The 16,882-nt window shown below is 41.0% G+C and overlaps 1 protein-coding gene across 1 annotated transcript in view; it reads left to right on the top strand.

Moving 5' to 3' along the window:
* The window catches only part of LOC120318119 (ephrin type-A receptor 5-like), a 129,245-nt gene extending 124,877 nt beyond the window's left edge, over nt 1-4,368 (top strand). Inside the window, exon 12 of the mRNA XM_039365403.1 lies at nt 1,710-4,368. Within this exon, the coding sequence (XP_039221337.1) occupies nt 1,710-1,748 (39 nt within the window). The 3' untranslated portion in view covers nt 1,749-4,368. The remainder of the gene's footprint in view (nt 1-1,709) is intronic.
* The last annotated feature ends 12,514 nt before the right edge of the window (nt 4,369-16,882 follow it).

Genomic DNA, 16,882 nt, shown 5'->3' with positions numbered 1-16,882 from the left:
TGACTAATGAGACTTCGTCAAAATGTCGCCAAGACACTTCCAATTTGATGCAGGAGAAAACCCGAATAACCAAAAACCTACATACAAACACCCACGAAAACCTCAGAATATATATATATATATATATACATATACATATACATATATATATATATATATATATATATATATATATGTATATGTATATGTATATGTATATGTATATGTATATGTATATGTATATGTATATGTATATATATGTGTGTGTGTGTGTGTGTGTGTGTGTGTGTGTGTATGTGTGTGTGTGTGTGTAGATCTTTGGTTATTCGGGTTTTCTCCCGCATAAAATTGGAAGTGTCTTGGTAATGTTTCGACGAAGTCCCATTCGTCATCTTCTGGCTGGTGTTTTCAGCTTCAGATTTTCCGTGGTGAGTCAGCCTATCTTATTTTCATTGTTTCCCTTGCAGCAGATCCCACTTTCATCACCAATGTTCTGTTTTCGATGTAAAGGCATTGAAACGAGGCAGGAGTAACAACAGTCTTCTCTTTATTCTCTTTATTCAAATCACAAATCACAACAGAACCAATACAAAATGGTGCGGATTCCTTTTATACTCCTTTGCAGGGAAAATGTCAGCCAATCATTGCAATGGATTCTCCTGCCTTGCGCATGCGCAATAGGCTGGAGACAGCCTGTCTGATCCCGGGCATCCACGTGGTCTGCCTGGGCCTCTCTGCAGCTTCCTGCACCTGCTGAGTCACTCAGCAGGCCCAGGACATAACAGTGGCTATCCTAGACCCTTTGATTTTTCTTCTAGACTTTTAATTTTTTCTTCAAGTGTTTCAATTAATTTACATTTGGTACAGATATAATTAGGGTCCTCTATTGATGTAAGTGCATACATTCACATGCTTTGCAAATTAAAACAGATTTTTTTTCTGTTTTTGGATACGTTCACCACAGTTCAGTACTGTCATGTGAGTATAGTGCTCCCATGGATACGACTCATTGCCAGCTAGCATTTGTTCAGGCCCTAATCTCCTGTTCCCAAAGCAACAGAACATAATCCCTAAAAGTAATGAAACCGCTGAAATCAATTGAAGGGGTGGGATATGCAGGGATGATCTCAAACAATATTCAGTTTTTAAATAGGCTTATTTGGCAGGTGCCAGAGTGAAGATGGGCCCACTTGGTGCAGCTGCCCTCATTATCCCTAATGATCTTTTGTCTTCTGCCCATGTTGTTTAAAAAGATAGAAACATTTCAATGCCACGTTAATAATTACATGATATTGTTAGCTTAGAGTAAAGACAATAATAAGCCAACCTGCACCAAGAAAGACTTCATTATGAGAAATTGGAGTCAACATGTGAGGTGAAGGTTGCACCTTTCATATCAAAGATATGAAATTTGAAGTATATATTTTCCATTTATTGAGCCTTTTCTTTGCATTCATTTGCTAAGTCCTTTGATAAAGACCACTTGTCTAAAAAAAATTGAAATCACTGAATTGAAGCAGATCTGGGTAATGAGGTATTAAAAATATATTCTGTAAATGCTCCAATTATGCTTTAGAAATTCATCAAACAGCAGGGGGAAACAGGGAATTTACAAAGTCAGTATTAATAGCTATTGTTTTTGTCTTTTTTTCTTATAGTGGATATGGATAACGTTTGATTATAGTTCTCTATGAATCTAAGTTAACTCTTTTTGTTTTCTTTCTTTTCAGCATTCATCTCACTTTCTAAGGTTGTCGCCTCATATATAGCAAACATCTGCTTCCAATTCATTGCCTCTCAGTAGAACTTAATGGATTTCTGTATCTGTGGCTTCAATGTTTATATGTCCTTTCTCAACAATTGCTGAATATTAAAATGGAATATCAACATCAGGAAAGAAAAGCCTAGCGTGAGAAATGCTGCTGATGCACAAAATGATGGTAATTGTAGATGTGCAAAAAGGCAAAATGCCCCAGCTTTGAATTTGATACCAGCTGCACAGGTGCCAAACGCTCAAGACCCTTTGAATGTCAGGCAGCCCCTGTAGCTCAGAACAGACAAAAAGACCTGCCATATATAAAGGCTACCTGGGCTGGACTGGGACTGACTATGTCTTCCTGTTGCCAGGACCCAGTTTAGTTAAAAATAACAGTGTTGTTCCCAAGTAGGTAAAGACTGATATTACTTGACCAAAGATGGAAGAAAATTAAATAATAGCATTGGATTTAGAGTTGGAATTAGATGTGTTATTGCTGATTGTTACTGAAAAATGACATGGGTAAGTAATGCCTAGATAGGAAAGATTTCACATGCAAAAATTCCTGTCTGGATCCAAGATCCAAGATCACATGACTGATTAAAAATTATCAAATATCCTGTCCCCAAAGCCCAAGGGAACAACCAGATCCTTGAAACTTTCTTGAAGGCTAATAAGTTGGAGCCAGTTAAATCTCATAACAAAAGATTAATCACATCTGATATTGAACCCTGTGATTTTTTTTAAGAAAAATATTTTATATCTTTCTTACATTTTAAAAAATCTTCCTACAGCAACTCATCTGCACACAAAACATAGTTCTGCCCAATGGCATCTATTGAAGTGAAAAGTATGTAAAGATGCTGGCCCCCATCCTGTAGATTTAGAAACCTTTTAATTGCTAAGGATTCCTAGGAGATTTTAAAGATGTATTTTAGTAATATAAACAGTGGTCACTCTCTCAGTCTCTCAAATCATACATTCTAAAAGCCCCTTCTTGTTACAGGCAAAGTAACGAAAGGGAATGGAAGTCCTCAGAAAGTGATATCTGAGAGGAATATTGATGGAGTGCAAATGAAATATTGATGGAGTGCAAATGAAACTTAAAACTTTTCTTCAGTTATTCTTTATAAGGAATGCTGGATTGCCTCAGTTTAATGGCTGGATTAGCCCAGCATCACAGATCATGTAACCAAATATCATATCCATTTGATAAAAGTTCTTTCCTATGGTTATAAGGTTTTGCTTCTTCAACTATCCAGGGATGATCATAAAGTTTGGAGCTTTCCATTGGTTTAATTTTCATAGAAATGCTGGACAATGATTGTGATGAAATAATGATTTCTCTGCCTTTCAATGCCAAGTGAATTAAATTTTTCTCAGTTGTTGATCTGATAGCCAAGTTCAAGGAGACAGGTAAAATAAGTACATTGCAACACATTGTCTTGTTGTTGGGACATTATAATGTATTTTAGTTATATATTTAATTAAATTAATGTTTTCTTTAAGGTTAAATATCAGATCAATCTCTGCAAAGTGTGAGTAATGCTGACAACCATAGAGTAGATATGGTGCAGCAATGAGCATTATTTGTGTATACCTAAAATGAAAGAAACAAATTATATAGCAAGAAGTGGGGAAACAGGTATATGTATTATTATAAATTAGTGGCATGAAAAATTTGGCTAGATTACAAACAGCAGGAAGCAAGACAGATTAATGTCTATGTAATTCAAATCAATTGATTGGTCAATATATGTTCATATCCACTAGGGTTTTGAAGGTAGGGCTACCATGCTTTCTGCCACAATTATTACACGGTGAACCTGAAATACTTAATAATTGTGAATTACATTTACAGAAATCTCAAACATCTACACTGACAGCATGCATTTCGTGTGCTTGCAGAGACCCTAATTCTCTCACCAAACTTCAAGCAGTTTTTGTTTTGAAATGCCTGCCTATTAGCCCAGAATTGCTGGCATAATAAGTAAATTTCATCAAAACTCCCAAATTAATTAGTATTAAAGGGATACCTGAAGTGATAATACGTTTATCTAAGATCAAATTGGACTACGGTAACTGTAAATTAATAAAGTTCAAAAACAGGATTAGGATTTATAGATATGTAATGTAGAAATGGATTATGTTAAATAGGTTACAGTATATTATTTGAGGGAAATAGAGAGGGAACATTTAATGTATTTACTCGAGGTATTATATGATTTTGTTTCTGTTGTAAAAGTTAAAAAACCAATAAATTTTTTATAAAAAAACCTCCCAGATTAGAGCTCTTGATTTCTTTAACCTCAGTCTTAAGTTTTTTCATTTTTCATGAAAGCAGGGATTATCACAAACCCATAAATAACTACCAGAAGAGATAAAATGAAAATTCAGTTTGATCATCCCAATGTTTGATCATGTAAGCTACCAAAGCCACTCCACATTGCTCCTGTATTAAAAAGACTGAGTCAAGAGATAATCTTTTGTTCCTCTTCAGCAATTGGAGTTAGGGGATAGTGAGCTGAATATTTTCTGTGAGTACGTTTCATTGTTGTTGTTGTTAGTTGTGAAGTCGTGTCTGACTCATCATGACCCCATGGACAATGTTCCTCCAGACCTTCCTGTCCTCTACCATCTTCTGGAGTCCATTTAAGCTCATGCCTACTGTTTCAGTGATTCCATCTAGCCACTCATTCTCTGTCATCCCCTTCTTCTATTGCCTTCAATCTTTCCCAGCATTAGGCTCTTCTCCAGTGAATCCTTTCTTCTCATTAGGTGGCCAAAGTACTTGAGTTTCAACTTCAGGATCTGGCCTTCTAAAGAGCAGTCGTGGTTGATCTCCTCTAGGACTGACCGGTTGTACTTGTCAGAATATTGTAAAAGTGATCACATAATCACCAGAACACTGCAGCCATCATAAATACATGCCAGTTGATCTCCTCTAGGACTGACAGGTTTGATCGCCTTGCAGTCCATGGGACTCAAAGGAGTCAGTTCAAAGGCCTCAATTCTTTTGCGCTCAGCCTTTCTTATGGTCCAACTTTCACAGCCATACATTGCAACTGGGAAAAGCATGGCCTTGACTATGCATACTTTTGTTGACAGGGTGATGTCTCTGCTTTTTAGTATGCTGTTTAGATTTGCCATAGCTTTCCTCCCCAGGAGCAAGCGTCTTTTAATTTCTTGGCTACAGTCCCCATCTGTGGTGATCTTGGAGCCCAGGAAGATAAAATCTGTCACTACCTCTATTTCTTCCCCATCTATTTGCCAGGAATTGAGAGGGCTGGATGCCATGATCTTGGTTTTCTTAATGTTGAGTTTTAAGCCAACTTTTGCACTTTCTTTCTTCACCCACATCAAGAGGCTCTTTAGTTCCTCTTCACTTTCTGCCATTAGAGTGATATCATCTGCATATCTTAGGTTGTTGATATTTCTCCCGGCAATCTTAATTCCAACTTTTGATTCAGCTAGCCCTGCCTTTCTCATGATGTGCTCTGTATATAAGTTAAATAGGCAGGGCGACAGAATACAGCCTTGCCAGACTCCTTTCCCAATTTTGAACCAATCAGTGGTTCCGTGTCCAGTTCTTACTGTTGCTTCTTGACCCGCATAGAGGTTTCTCAAGAGACAAATAAGATGATCTGGTACTCCCATCTCTTTAAGAACTTGCCACAATTTGTTGTGATCCACACAATCAAAGGCTTTAGCATAGTCAATGAAGCACAAGTAGATGTTTTTCTGGAACTCCCTAGCTTTCTCCAGTGTATGTTGGCAATTTGATCTCTAGTTCCTCTGCCTCTTCGAAATCCTACCTGTACTTCTGGAAATTCTCAATCCACATACTGCTGGAGTCTAGTTTGAAGGATTTTAAGCATAACTTTACTAGCATGTGAAATGAGTGCAATGGTGCGATAGTTTGAACATTCTTTGGCATTGCCTTTCTTTGGAATTGGAATGTAAACTGACCTTTTCCAATCCGGTGGCCATTGTTGGGTTTTCCAAATTTGCTGGCAAATTGAGTGTAGCGCTTTTACTGCATCATCTTTTAAGATTTTGAATAGCTCAGCTGGAATACTGTCACCTCCACTAGCTTTGTTGTTGCTCAGCTTTCCTAAGGCCCATTTCACTTCACATTCTAGGATGTCTGGTTCGAGGTCAGTGAGCATCTCATTGTGGTTATCTGGGATGTTAAGTTCGTTCTTGTATAGTTCTTCTGTGTAATTTTGCCACCTCTTCTTAATCTCTTCTGCCTCTGTTAGGTCCCTGCCATTTTGTTCCTTTATCATGCCCATCTTTGCCTGAAACATTCCCTTCATATCTCCAATTTTCTTTTTTTTTTTATTGAAAAGTTTTACAAAAATTACAAAATATACCCCAAACCCACCCACCTTACCCCCCTCCCCCCTCCCCCACTTCCCAGAGCTGAATAGAGGGTAACAAATATAATAATCATAATCTAACTAACATTAACCAACTTTGTAGATAAACAAATATAATGCACTTTAACTCTCTTTTAACACAGAATAAACAATTTACAAATAAACTTTATCATATAATCAAATTAAAATCCCAATTTATAAACAATACAATATAATAAAAATTCCACTAACTAAAATAATAATAATAATAATTTGCCTGTGGAATGCTGCATCTGATGTAGTTGTAGCATTCCACAGGCAAATAGGTGGGCGTGGAATGCTACAAGTACATCAGATGGTTGAAGAAGAAAAAATGGCTTTGGAAGAATATCTGAAGAATAATGATGAAGATGCACTGAAATTAGTATGTCAGGAAGGCTTACTGACTACTGGAGAGATCAAACTGGCCTACAAGAAAGACCAAATGAAGAACAGAATAGAGGCATAGGAAGACAAAGCACTACATGGACCAATACATGAAAAAAATAGCTGGGAAAGCAGATAATAATAAGACCTGGAAATGGCTAAGAGCAGGAAAATTGAAGAAAGAGACCGAGGAACTAATTCTGGCTGCACAAGACCAAGCCTTAAGGACAAATGCATATAAAGTCAAAATTGAGAAGACAGCAACAGACAGTAAGTGCTGCCTATGGAAAGAAGCTGAAGAAACAGTGGACCACTTGGTAAGCTGTTGCAAGAAGATTGCACAGACTGACTATGAGCAGCGGCATGACAAAGTAGCAACAATGGTGCATTGGAAGATCTGCAAAAAATATCATTTGCCTGTAAGCAAGAACTGGTGGGATCATAAAATAGAGAAAGTCATAGAAAATGATAAAATTAAACTTCTCTGGGACTTCAGAATTCAAACAAACAAGCACCTGCAACATAACACCCCAGACTTAACAACTGTCGATAAGAAAGACAAAATGTCTGGATAGTGGACATGGCAGTGCCTGGAGACAGCAGAATAGACGAGAAAGAACTGGAGAAGATAACAAAATACAAAGACCTACAAATAGAAATAGAAAGACTGTGGCAAAAGCAAGCAAGGGTAGTACCAATAGTATGCCTGCCTTGGGTGCAATCCCAAAACAACTGGAGCACCACTTGAACACCATTGGCATTGACAAATTCATATTAGTCAATTGCAAAAGGCGGCCTTACTAGGAACTGCTTCCATCCTGCAAAGATATCTGTAATACCATCAAACATCCACATCTGCCTATTCCAGGTCCTGGGTAAGGACTCGATAGGTAGACAAAATGCCAAATCCAGTCTGAACATCTGGCTGACTGTGCGATGATCCAAAATAACAATAATAATATTCAATAATTTATTCATAAAATAAATGGAACTTTTTAGTCCCATATTTATTCTGAATATAATCTATCCATCTTCTCCAAACCGAAATGTATCTTTCTTGTGAATAATCCTTCAAATAAGCAGAAATCTTAGCCATTTCTGCTAAATTTGACACTTTAAGCGTCCATTCTTCTATAGTAGGCAAACAATCCTTCTTCCAATATTGCCCTACGAACAGCCTTGCTGCTGTTATTAAATTCAACATCAAATTAGTTTCCTTAACATCAAAATCTACAATAATACCCAACAGAAATAATTGCGGAGTAAACTTTATCTTTCTTTTAAAAATATTCTGAATGATCCACCAAATTTTAATCCAAAAAGCTTTTACATTTCTACAAGTCCACCAAATATGAAAATAAGTTACATCCAAACTACCACATGTCCAACATTTGGGCTGCAAGTTAGGATACATACAAGACAACTTTTGGGGATCCAAATGCCACCTATAAAACATTTTATAAAAATTTTCTCTCAAATTTTGAGCTTGAGTAAATATTATGTTTCTAACCCAAATTGTCTCCCATGTATCCAATAGAATCGGCTCTTGAATATTTTGTGCCCATTTTACCATACAATCTTTAACTAATTCCATTTCAGAATCCAATTCTACTAAGATACTATAAATTCTCTTTATATGAGTTAGAGTTTGATCTTTAATCTGTTTTATCAAATTCACATCCTCTAAAGTAATGCCAACCTTTTGATCTAAACTCCACCTAACTAACAATTGATTATTTTGAAACCAAGAGTGTACAATATTTTCTTGCTTCAACTCAGCTAAAGATTTTAATTGCCAATCCTTCCCTACCAAATCAAGTAATTCCTTATAAGAAATCCTATCCAAATTCACTCCTCTAGTTGACCCTCTATCACGTGTCCGGGAATCCCCCAAATTGGAATTTTATAATTTAACCTATAATAATACTTCTTCCAGACACGTAATAAAGCATTTCTTAAAATGTGAGATTTAAAAGCCTGATCTACTTTTTTTATTATAAATTAGATATGCATGCCATCCATATAATAAATCTCATCCTTCAAAAGAAAGAATATTTTTGTTTGTTAAGTTGAGCCAATCACTAATCAATGTTAAAGCCGCCGCATCATAATACAATTTTAGATTAGGTGCCTTGAGTCCTCCTCTTTCCCGTGCATCTTGTATAATCTTAAACTTAACTCTTGTTTTTTTACTTGCCCAAATAACCTTGTTAATCCCTTTCTGCCATTCCTCCAAGTTAGCATCTTTTTTCAAAATAGGTATCATTTGAAACAAAAAGAGAAACTTTGGAAGAATATTCATTTTGACTGCCGAAATTCTTCCCAGTAAAGATAACTGTAATTTTTTCCAATCATTTAAATCCTTTTGCTCTTTTACCCATAATGTCTCATAATTATTCTTATACAATTTAACATTAGAAGCTGTAATATATACTCCCAAATATTTAACCTTTCTCATTATTTCATAACCTACTTAGTTTAACTAAAATCTCCTTTTCATATCTCCAATTTTCTTGAAGAGATCTCTGTTCTTCCTATTCTATTGTTCTTTCTATTTCTTTGCACTGTTCATTTAAGAGGGCATTCTTATCTCTTCTAGCTATTCTCTGGAATTCTGCATCCAATTGGCTGTATCTTTCTCTTTCTCCATTGCCTTTCACTTCCTTTCTTTCTTCAGCTATTTGCAAAGCTTTCTCAGACAGCCATTTTGCTTTCTTGCATTTCTTTTTCTTTGGGATGGTTTTAGTTGCTACCTCTTGTACAATGTTGCGAACCTCCATCCATAGTTCTTCAGGCACTCTGTCTATCAGATCTAATTTCTTAAATCTATTTGTCACCCCTACTGTATATTCATCAGGAATATGATTTAGTTCATACCTGAGTGGCCTAGTGTTTTTCCCTATTTTTTTCAATTTAAGCCTAAATTTTGCAATGAGAAGCTCATGATCTGAGCTGTAGTCAGATCCTGGTCTTGTTTTTACTGACTGTATAGAGCTTCTCCATCTTTGGCTACAGAGCACATGGTCAATATGATTTCTGTGTTGACCGTCTGGTGATGTCCATGTGTAGAGCCATCTCTTGGGTTGTTGGAAAAGAGTGTTTGCTATGACCATTGTATCTTTTGATAAAATTCTCTATCAGCCTGTGCCCTGTTTCATTTTGTACTCCAAGGCCAAACTTACCTATTATTCCAGTTATCTTTTGGCTTCCTACTTTAGCATTCCAATCCCCCATGATGATAAGGACATCATTTTTTGGTGTTAATTCTATAAGGTGCTGTAGAGCTTCATAATACCGGTCAATTTCATCCTCTTCAGCACTAGTGGTTGGGGCATAGACTTGGATTACTGTGATATTGAATGGTTTGCCTTGGATTCAAATTGAGATCATTCTGTCATTTTGGGGATTGTATCCCAGGATTGCTTTTCCTACTCTTTTATTGATTATGAAGGCTACTCCATTTCTTCTGAGGGATTTTTGCCCACAGTAGTATACTTGATGGTCCTCTGAATTAAATTCATCCAAATCTAAACTTAGTATGACATAGAAATGGTCTATTGCCTTATAATCTCAACAGCCCCAATTAGCCAAAGAAGCTGAACGTTTTTATTGAATAACTTTTGATTTTTTTTCTTGGCTTTCAAGTCACCAATGTTTCTTCAGTATTTGATTGTTTCAGTTTAGATAGTTAATGGAACAGCTCAATCAAAGAATCTGTTCAAATTTTAGACATCTATTACTATTTGCCTTTAGAATTGATGAGAGTTGGACACCCCTCCCCACCCCAACAAAGAAATAATCTAGGAACACCCCAACTAAACTGGGTCAACAGCAGCCTGAGGCTAAATGGCAAACACTTGACACACACAATGAGGAACCAGCTAGTAACAATCAGGACACAACAATAAAGTAATTAATACCTTTCAGGCAGGATTAGCAAAGAAATTTAACCAACAATAGTCACTGACCAACAAATCAGAAAAGGCAGATTCAAACTCACCAATCAAAAATGACAAATTTGGAAACCACAAAAAGGTATAAAACCTTTGTTTAAAGATCATTCTGTCTAGCTAGCCGGGGACTCGAGCTGAATTGTCACTTAAATTTGATCCTCGTGATTAAACCTCTCTTTCTGGTAGCTGGCTTCACGATCTATTTCTTCCGCACTGCGCTGTCAAGGAGAATCCCAGCTGGAAGAACCGAATGGGGGAGTTCCTCCCAACAATCTGGCAACCCAGATGGGACTTCCAGCTCACCCAGCCACCAGACCAGGCCCGGAAGAGCCGTCACCCAGCCAGCAGTGGACACTTTGATCCGCGGGGAAGCCTCCTCGTACCCTGCCCGGTCGGCATCGGGTAGTAAAGGGAGTTTTTGAGTCTTGCGCTCGAACAGCTACCGAGAAAGAGGGTAAGTGCCATCAATTTTAAATTTATTAAGCTAGAGGGTGTGGGGAATGAAAGGAAGAATGTATGAACGTGTGTGTGAGGCACCCTCCTCTTAGAACCAGCTGGAGCTCGCTTCCTCCGTGTGCCCTGTAACCGCACCCTGACCTGTTGCTAGTTCCAGTGGAGCCGTGACCGGCGGAATTCGGGAAAGCAAGGGGGGGCATCGGAGCGTGAGACCTTCTGGTGAGAGAGGAGGACCGAGCGGACAGAGAAAGAGGACCCTATTCTGGGCAAGCCAGGACCTCTTCCACCAGTAAATATTTAAGCAATAGCCCCGAGTGGAAGTGGCCGCTTATCTTCAAGAATCATGTTGTTAGGAAAGAAGTCTCGCAAAGAGACTTCGACTGTGTTAGGAAAGAAGTCTCGCAAGGAGACTTTGACTGTGTTAGGAAAGAAGTCTCGCAAGGAGACTTTGACTGTGTTAGTGCCCTTTAACGTTGAAAGGAAAACCCCGTTATAAAAGAATGGGGATTTCCAATTCAAGGGCTGAAGTAGGTTTCCCAGTTGAGAGCTTGCTCGAAGCCTGGGACAGGAATCAGCTTCCTGTCCAGGCTGGAATGAAGAAGAAGCGATTAAAGGAATAATGTAGGAAATGGGCTTTGCTTAAAGATGACCGTGGAAGACAAATTTGGCCCGAAGGTGGCACCCTAGAAATCAGAACACTAAAAGCACTTAGGTCAAGGATAGAACCAACCCAACTACCCTACTGGTATTGCTGGGCCGAACTGTCCAGACAGAGGAACCCGATCCAAGTCAACTTGGACCCCCAGCCTCCCTTAGATAACCCTGAACCGACCTTCATGGCCCCCCTGTTAAACAGGCCTGTACCTGGGCAACAGAGGGGCCAGACTGAACACATTTTAACCCACACCCTTTTCTCCCCGTCTGATTTGGTCATTTGGAAGAAGGATACTCCCACCTTCTGAGCTGACCCCCAGACCGTTATAGAAACCATAAAGTCTATTGTAGACACTCACAATCCATCTTGGGCAGACATGACTCAACTGCTGCACGTGTTTCTGACCAAAGACGAATTAATGAAACTTTTTGAAAAAACGGAAGAAATAACCAGGCGTCCCGTAATACCTGCGCCGGGGCAAGTAGCCCCCGCCAAGGTTGCCTGGCCTCTCAACCGTCCAGATTGGGATTATAATAATCAAAACCACTGGGACGAATATACCAGGGTGAAAATCAATCTAATGGAAGCCCCCCAGGAGATAGGGAAAAAGCCCCTCAATTGGGCTGAATTCCAAGAGACAACGCAAAGGGACAAGGAGACCCTAGACGCCTTCTGGGTCTGCCTCTTAGAGGCCGGGACCACGTTCGCACATTTAGACATAGGCTGCTTGAAGGATAAGAACATTCTTGCAGCCGCTTTCATTAACCAATCTGCGAGCGATATCTGGGGGGCACTTCCACAAGATAGTCTCCAACTGGTCCATTTTAGATATCTCAGAGTTGTGCAGGATTGCAAACTTCGTATTTGACCAGAGGGAAAGGCTAGCAGAAGAAGAGAGAGAAAGGAAGGAAGAGGAATGAGAAAGGGAGAAAGAGAAAAGACGCAGAACGGAAAGGAGAGAGGATTTACAAGCTTTTGCCATGATAAATAGGGAAAGTGGGAGCAGATATCATAAACCTACCTCAAGGGAAGCAACATGCCAGTGGTGTGAGATTGAGAGACAACCCTTTTGCCAGCATTGTTTCCGTTGTGGTAGGGAAGGGCATCTTATGAGATAGTGCAAGGAGGAACTGGAGAGGAACACCTGGAACCAACGTCATAAGCCAAGGCCCCCCTTCCCAAGGATGGCCCCTCATCGTCAGAATGAGGAAAGGGGCCAAAATATGCCCCGATGAGGACAACCAGAACACGATCTAGCCTGACTAGAAATTGATTATACAGTTACGTTTCAGGGGTTAGCTATTCCCTTAAAGGCCGCCCTGATGGAGAACCCCTGTTAACAATCACTGTAGGGGGAAAGACATATGAATGCCTCATTGATACCGGAGCTACCTCCGCCCTTCTCACAATGGCACCCTTTAAGGATTCGATAGTGCCAGGGGCCAAAGATAATGTAATGGGGGTTGGAGGAAACTTATCCCAGTCGAATTTACAGACAACTTGAAGGTAGAAGTTGGCCCCTTCTCCTTGGAATACCCTTTTACTGTTTGTCCTCAATCTCCTTTATCCCTCCTGGGTAGGGATTTGCTTTGCAGAAGGGCTCCACTTAGACATCCCAGTCAAGCAGGCACATTTTTCCATGGTATGTTCAACCGGCAAGGAGATCCAGCTGCCTATGGATCTCCAAAGCTTGCCGGCCACTTTGTGGAGGTGGGACCCAGCCGAAGTAGGGCTGCTAAAAGTGGCTACCCCGGTTACAATCCAAGTTAAGCCAGGACCACCACCATGTATTCCCCAGTACAAGATACAACCGGAAGCAATAGAACCAATTCAAAAACTGATAACAGCACACTTAAAGCAGGGGGTGCTGCGTAAATGCACTTCCCCTTGCAACATCCCAATCTTCCCGGGTCGAAAACCAAAGGTAGACAGAGAAGGGAACCCCATTTACTGCTTTGTGCATGATATGAGGGCCGTGAACAATCATGTAATGCCCAGAGCACCAATAGTGCCAAATCCGGCTGTTATAATTACCGAAGTACCAGCATCAGCCACCCATTTCACAGTAATTGATCTCTGCGCAGCTTTTTTCAGCATCCCTGTGGACCCTGCCTCACAATACCTCTTCGCTTTCACATGGGATAAGCAACAATACGCCTGGACTCGATTGCCACAGGGCTATATGGAATCCCCCACTTTGTTTTCACAGATTTTAAGGGAAGACCTAGCTTCCATCCTCCTACCATACAAATCCACACTTATCCAATATGTGGATGATCTACTGTTAGCTTCAGAAACTGAGGAAAGCTGTAGGGCAGATACCTACCACCTACTGAAATGTTTGGGGGGAAAAGGGCATAAAGCGTCCCCTTTTAAGTTACAGTACTTAAAAAGGGAGGTGTCCTATTTAGGGTATATTATGGCCCCTGGGGTCCGAAAATTAGCACCCGAGAGAGTCGAGACCATCCTAAGAATGAAGCACCCACAAATGAAATACCAGGTGCACGCCCTATTAGGGTCTTAGGATTTTGCCGACCATGAATACCAGCCTTTGGGGAATTGGCAAAGCCTTTGATCCAACTAACGAAAAAGGACCAACCTGATCCTATTGAATGGACAAAGGAATTGGCAAATACCCTAGAGAAAATAAAGCAAACCCTAGCCTCAGCCCCAGCTCTGGGTCTCCCTAACTACACAAAACCTTTTTTCCAGTTTATCCACGAATGCAAAGGTGTAGGTTCAGGGGTGTTGGCGCAGAAGTTTGGTCCAAACCTTAGACCGGTAGCCTGTTATTCAGTCCAGCTAGATCAGTGGTTCTCAACCTTTCTAATGCCGCGACCCCATAATACAGTTCCCCATGTTGTGGTGACCCCCAACCACTCATACATCACCGGGTGCCAGGGGCGTGGCCAAAGAAAAGGGGGGGAAAATGGCGGACAGCCTTGTTTGGCGACCCCCGTGAAATGGTCGTTCGACCCAAAATGGGGTCCCAACCCACAGGTTGAGAACCACTGAGCTAGATCCAGTAGCTAGAGGAGCTGTTCCATGCCTGAGAGCGGTGGCTGCCACGGTAGAGCTAGTTAAGCAATCAAAGGACCTGGTTTTGGGATGCCCCCTCACTCTGAGGGTTCCCCATGATGTGTTTGCCATACTCCTTAAGTCGCAAACCCAGGCATTTACCCAACAACGCCTGGCCCAATATGAAGCAGAACTATTCACTTCGGAAAATATTTCCTTTGCGCGCTGCAACACGCTTAACCTGGCAACATTGTTACCGACTAACCTAACAGATAAAGCATTACATGACTGCCTGCACCTAGTCCAGGACGCTGAACTGCCATGTCCTGATTTAACAGATAATCCTCTCCATAACCCAGACCTAGAGTTATTTACCGATGGCTCTTCCTACCTTCTGGATGGGACCCGCATAACGGGAGCAGCAGTCGTTTCTCTGCATGAGTCAATCTGGGCTTCCCCCTTGCCTCCACATTATGGCGCTCAAGCAGCTGAACTCATTGCATTAAAAAAGGCATGCGAAATAGCCGAGAACCAGTCTGCCAATATATATACAGACTCCAGGTACGCTTTTGGGGTCTGCCATGCGACCGGTGCCCTTTGGAAACAGAGAGGTTTTTTTACGTCCAGTGGCCAGCCAATTGCTCACGTGGACCTCATATCTGATCTGTTGAGAACTATCCATCTACCCTCATCCCTATCAGTCATCCATTGCAAAGTACACCAGAGGGACAATTGAAAGGTCACAAAAGGAAACTACTTTGCTGATGTTACGGCTAAGTGGGCTGCCACTCAACCCCTGAAGACATTTACCACGCTCCCCACATTACAATTAAGACCAACAGTACAGTACCAAGACTTTCTGGAGCCTGGGAAGGGAAAAGCATGGGAGGAAAAATGTGAGGCAATATACAGAGAAGGATGTTGGTGGGTCCTGGATGGAAGACCCATAGTCCCTAGATGTCTGCTATGGCTGATCTGTCAACAGATACACTCTAAGGGGCACTGTGGGACACAAGCAATGGTAGATGCCATAAGGAGGGTATGGTACGCCCCAGGGGTCTATAGTGAGGCCACTCGTATAGCTAAGACCTGTCAAATATGCCAAGCAAATAATGCTTCCTCAAGGAAGGCCACACACACAGGGGGAAGACCATGGGACCAACGCCCTTTTGAGAAACTCCAGCTGGATTTCATCCAGCTCCCTAGGAGCAACGGTTACCAATATGTGCTAGTCTGTAGAGACCAGCTGACCCACTGGGTGGAGGCTTATCCATGCCACCATGCCACAGCTCTGGAAACTGCTAGACACCTGCTAAAGGAACTGATGCCCAGATTTGGAGTCCCAAGTGTTTTAGACATGGACAGGGGCACACATTTTGTATCACAGGTAATCACGCATGTTCTCCAAGCATTGGGTATCAGGCAGGACCTGCATGCACCAAGACACTCCAGTTCCTCGGGGGGGGGTGTGTGGAAAGGCAAAATAGAGAATTAAAAACCCTCCTAGGAAAACTCTGTCAGGAGACCCACCAGCCCTGGCCCCAAGTATTACCCATAGTGTTGTTCCATCTAAGAACCTGACCAAAACGAGACATAGGCATCTCCCCCTTCGAACTGCTGTTTGGTCGACCACCTGACACACTCAAAGGCCTGGACCCCCAGTCCCTCTGCTTGGAGAAAGGGGAGATAGTCTTGTCATCCTATCTTACAGCTTTGCACCAGAGACTCAGAGAATTGTGGAAGCAAAGTGCCCTAACACAGACCTTACCATTAGAAGAAAACCTACACCATTTTGAACCAGGGGATTGGATTTGGATAAAATCATACAGCCGCAATTCACCGCTGCAACCAAAGTGGAGTGGACCCTTTCAGGTTCTACTAACCACCCAGACAGCAATCAAGGTAGCTGAAAGGACGCTTGGATCCAATGGACACATGTTAAACTGGCAGCTGTAGACCACAGCGTTGTACCTGAGACAACACCCAAGGTTCCACCTCTGAGGCTCAAGAAAAACCCAGAAACTGAAGAGTGGACACTAAAAATGTTTTTTGAAATTGAGACAAATGGGGGAGAGGATTAAGTTTACCATTGTTAGAATCTTATGTGTTATGTATATTATGTCTTTATATTTGAAATGTACCTCTGGGTTCATAGAACCTATTTCCGGAAAAGGGGAACGTGTGGGAGTATTTAGCGAAGGAAGTACTGAACACTACAGACTTTTGCCTTGCTGGAGGTAGGTCAGTGAAAGACATCTTAACCACATGCTTGATGGGG

Source organism: Crotalus tigris, unplaced genomic scaffold, assembly GCF_016545835.1.
Source record: "Crotalus tigris isolate CLP2741 ecotype Arizona unplaced genomic scaffold, ASM1654583v1 scf7180000020070.306587, whole genome shotgun sequence".
NCBI lineage: Eukaryota > Metazoa > Chordata > Lepidosauria > Squamata > Viperidae > Crotalus > Crotalus tigris.
The sequence above is the reverse complement of the archived record's forward strand: the minus strand, read 5'-3'. Positions and strand labels throughout refer to the sequence as shown.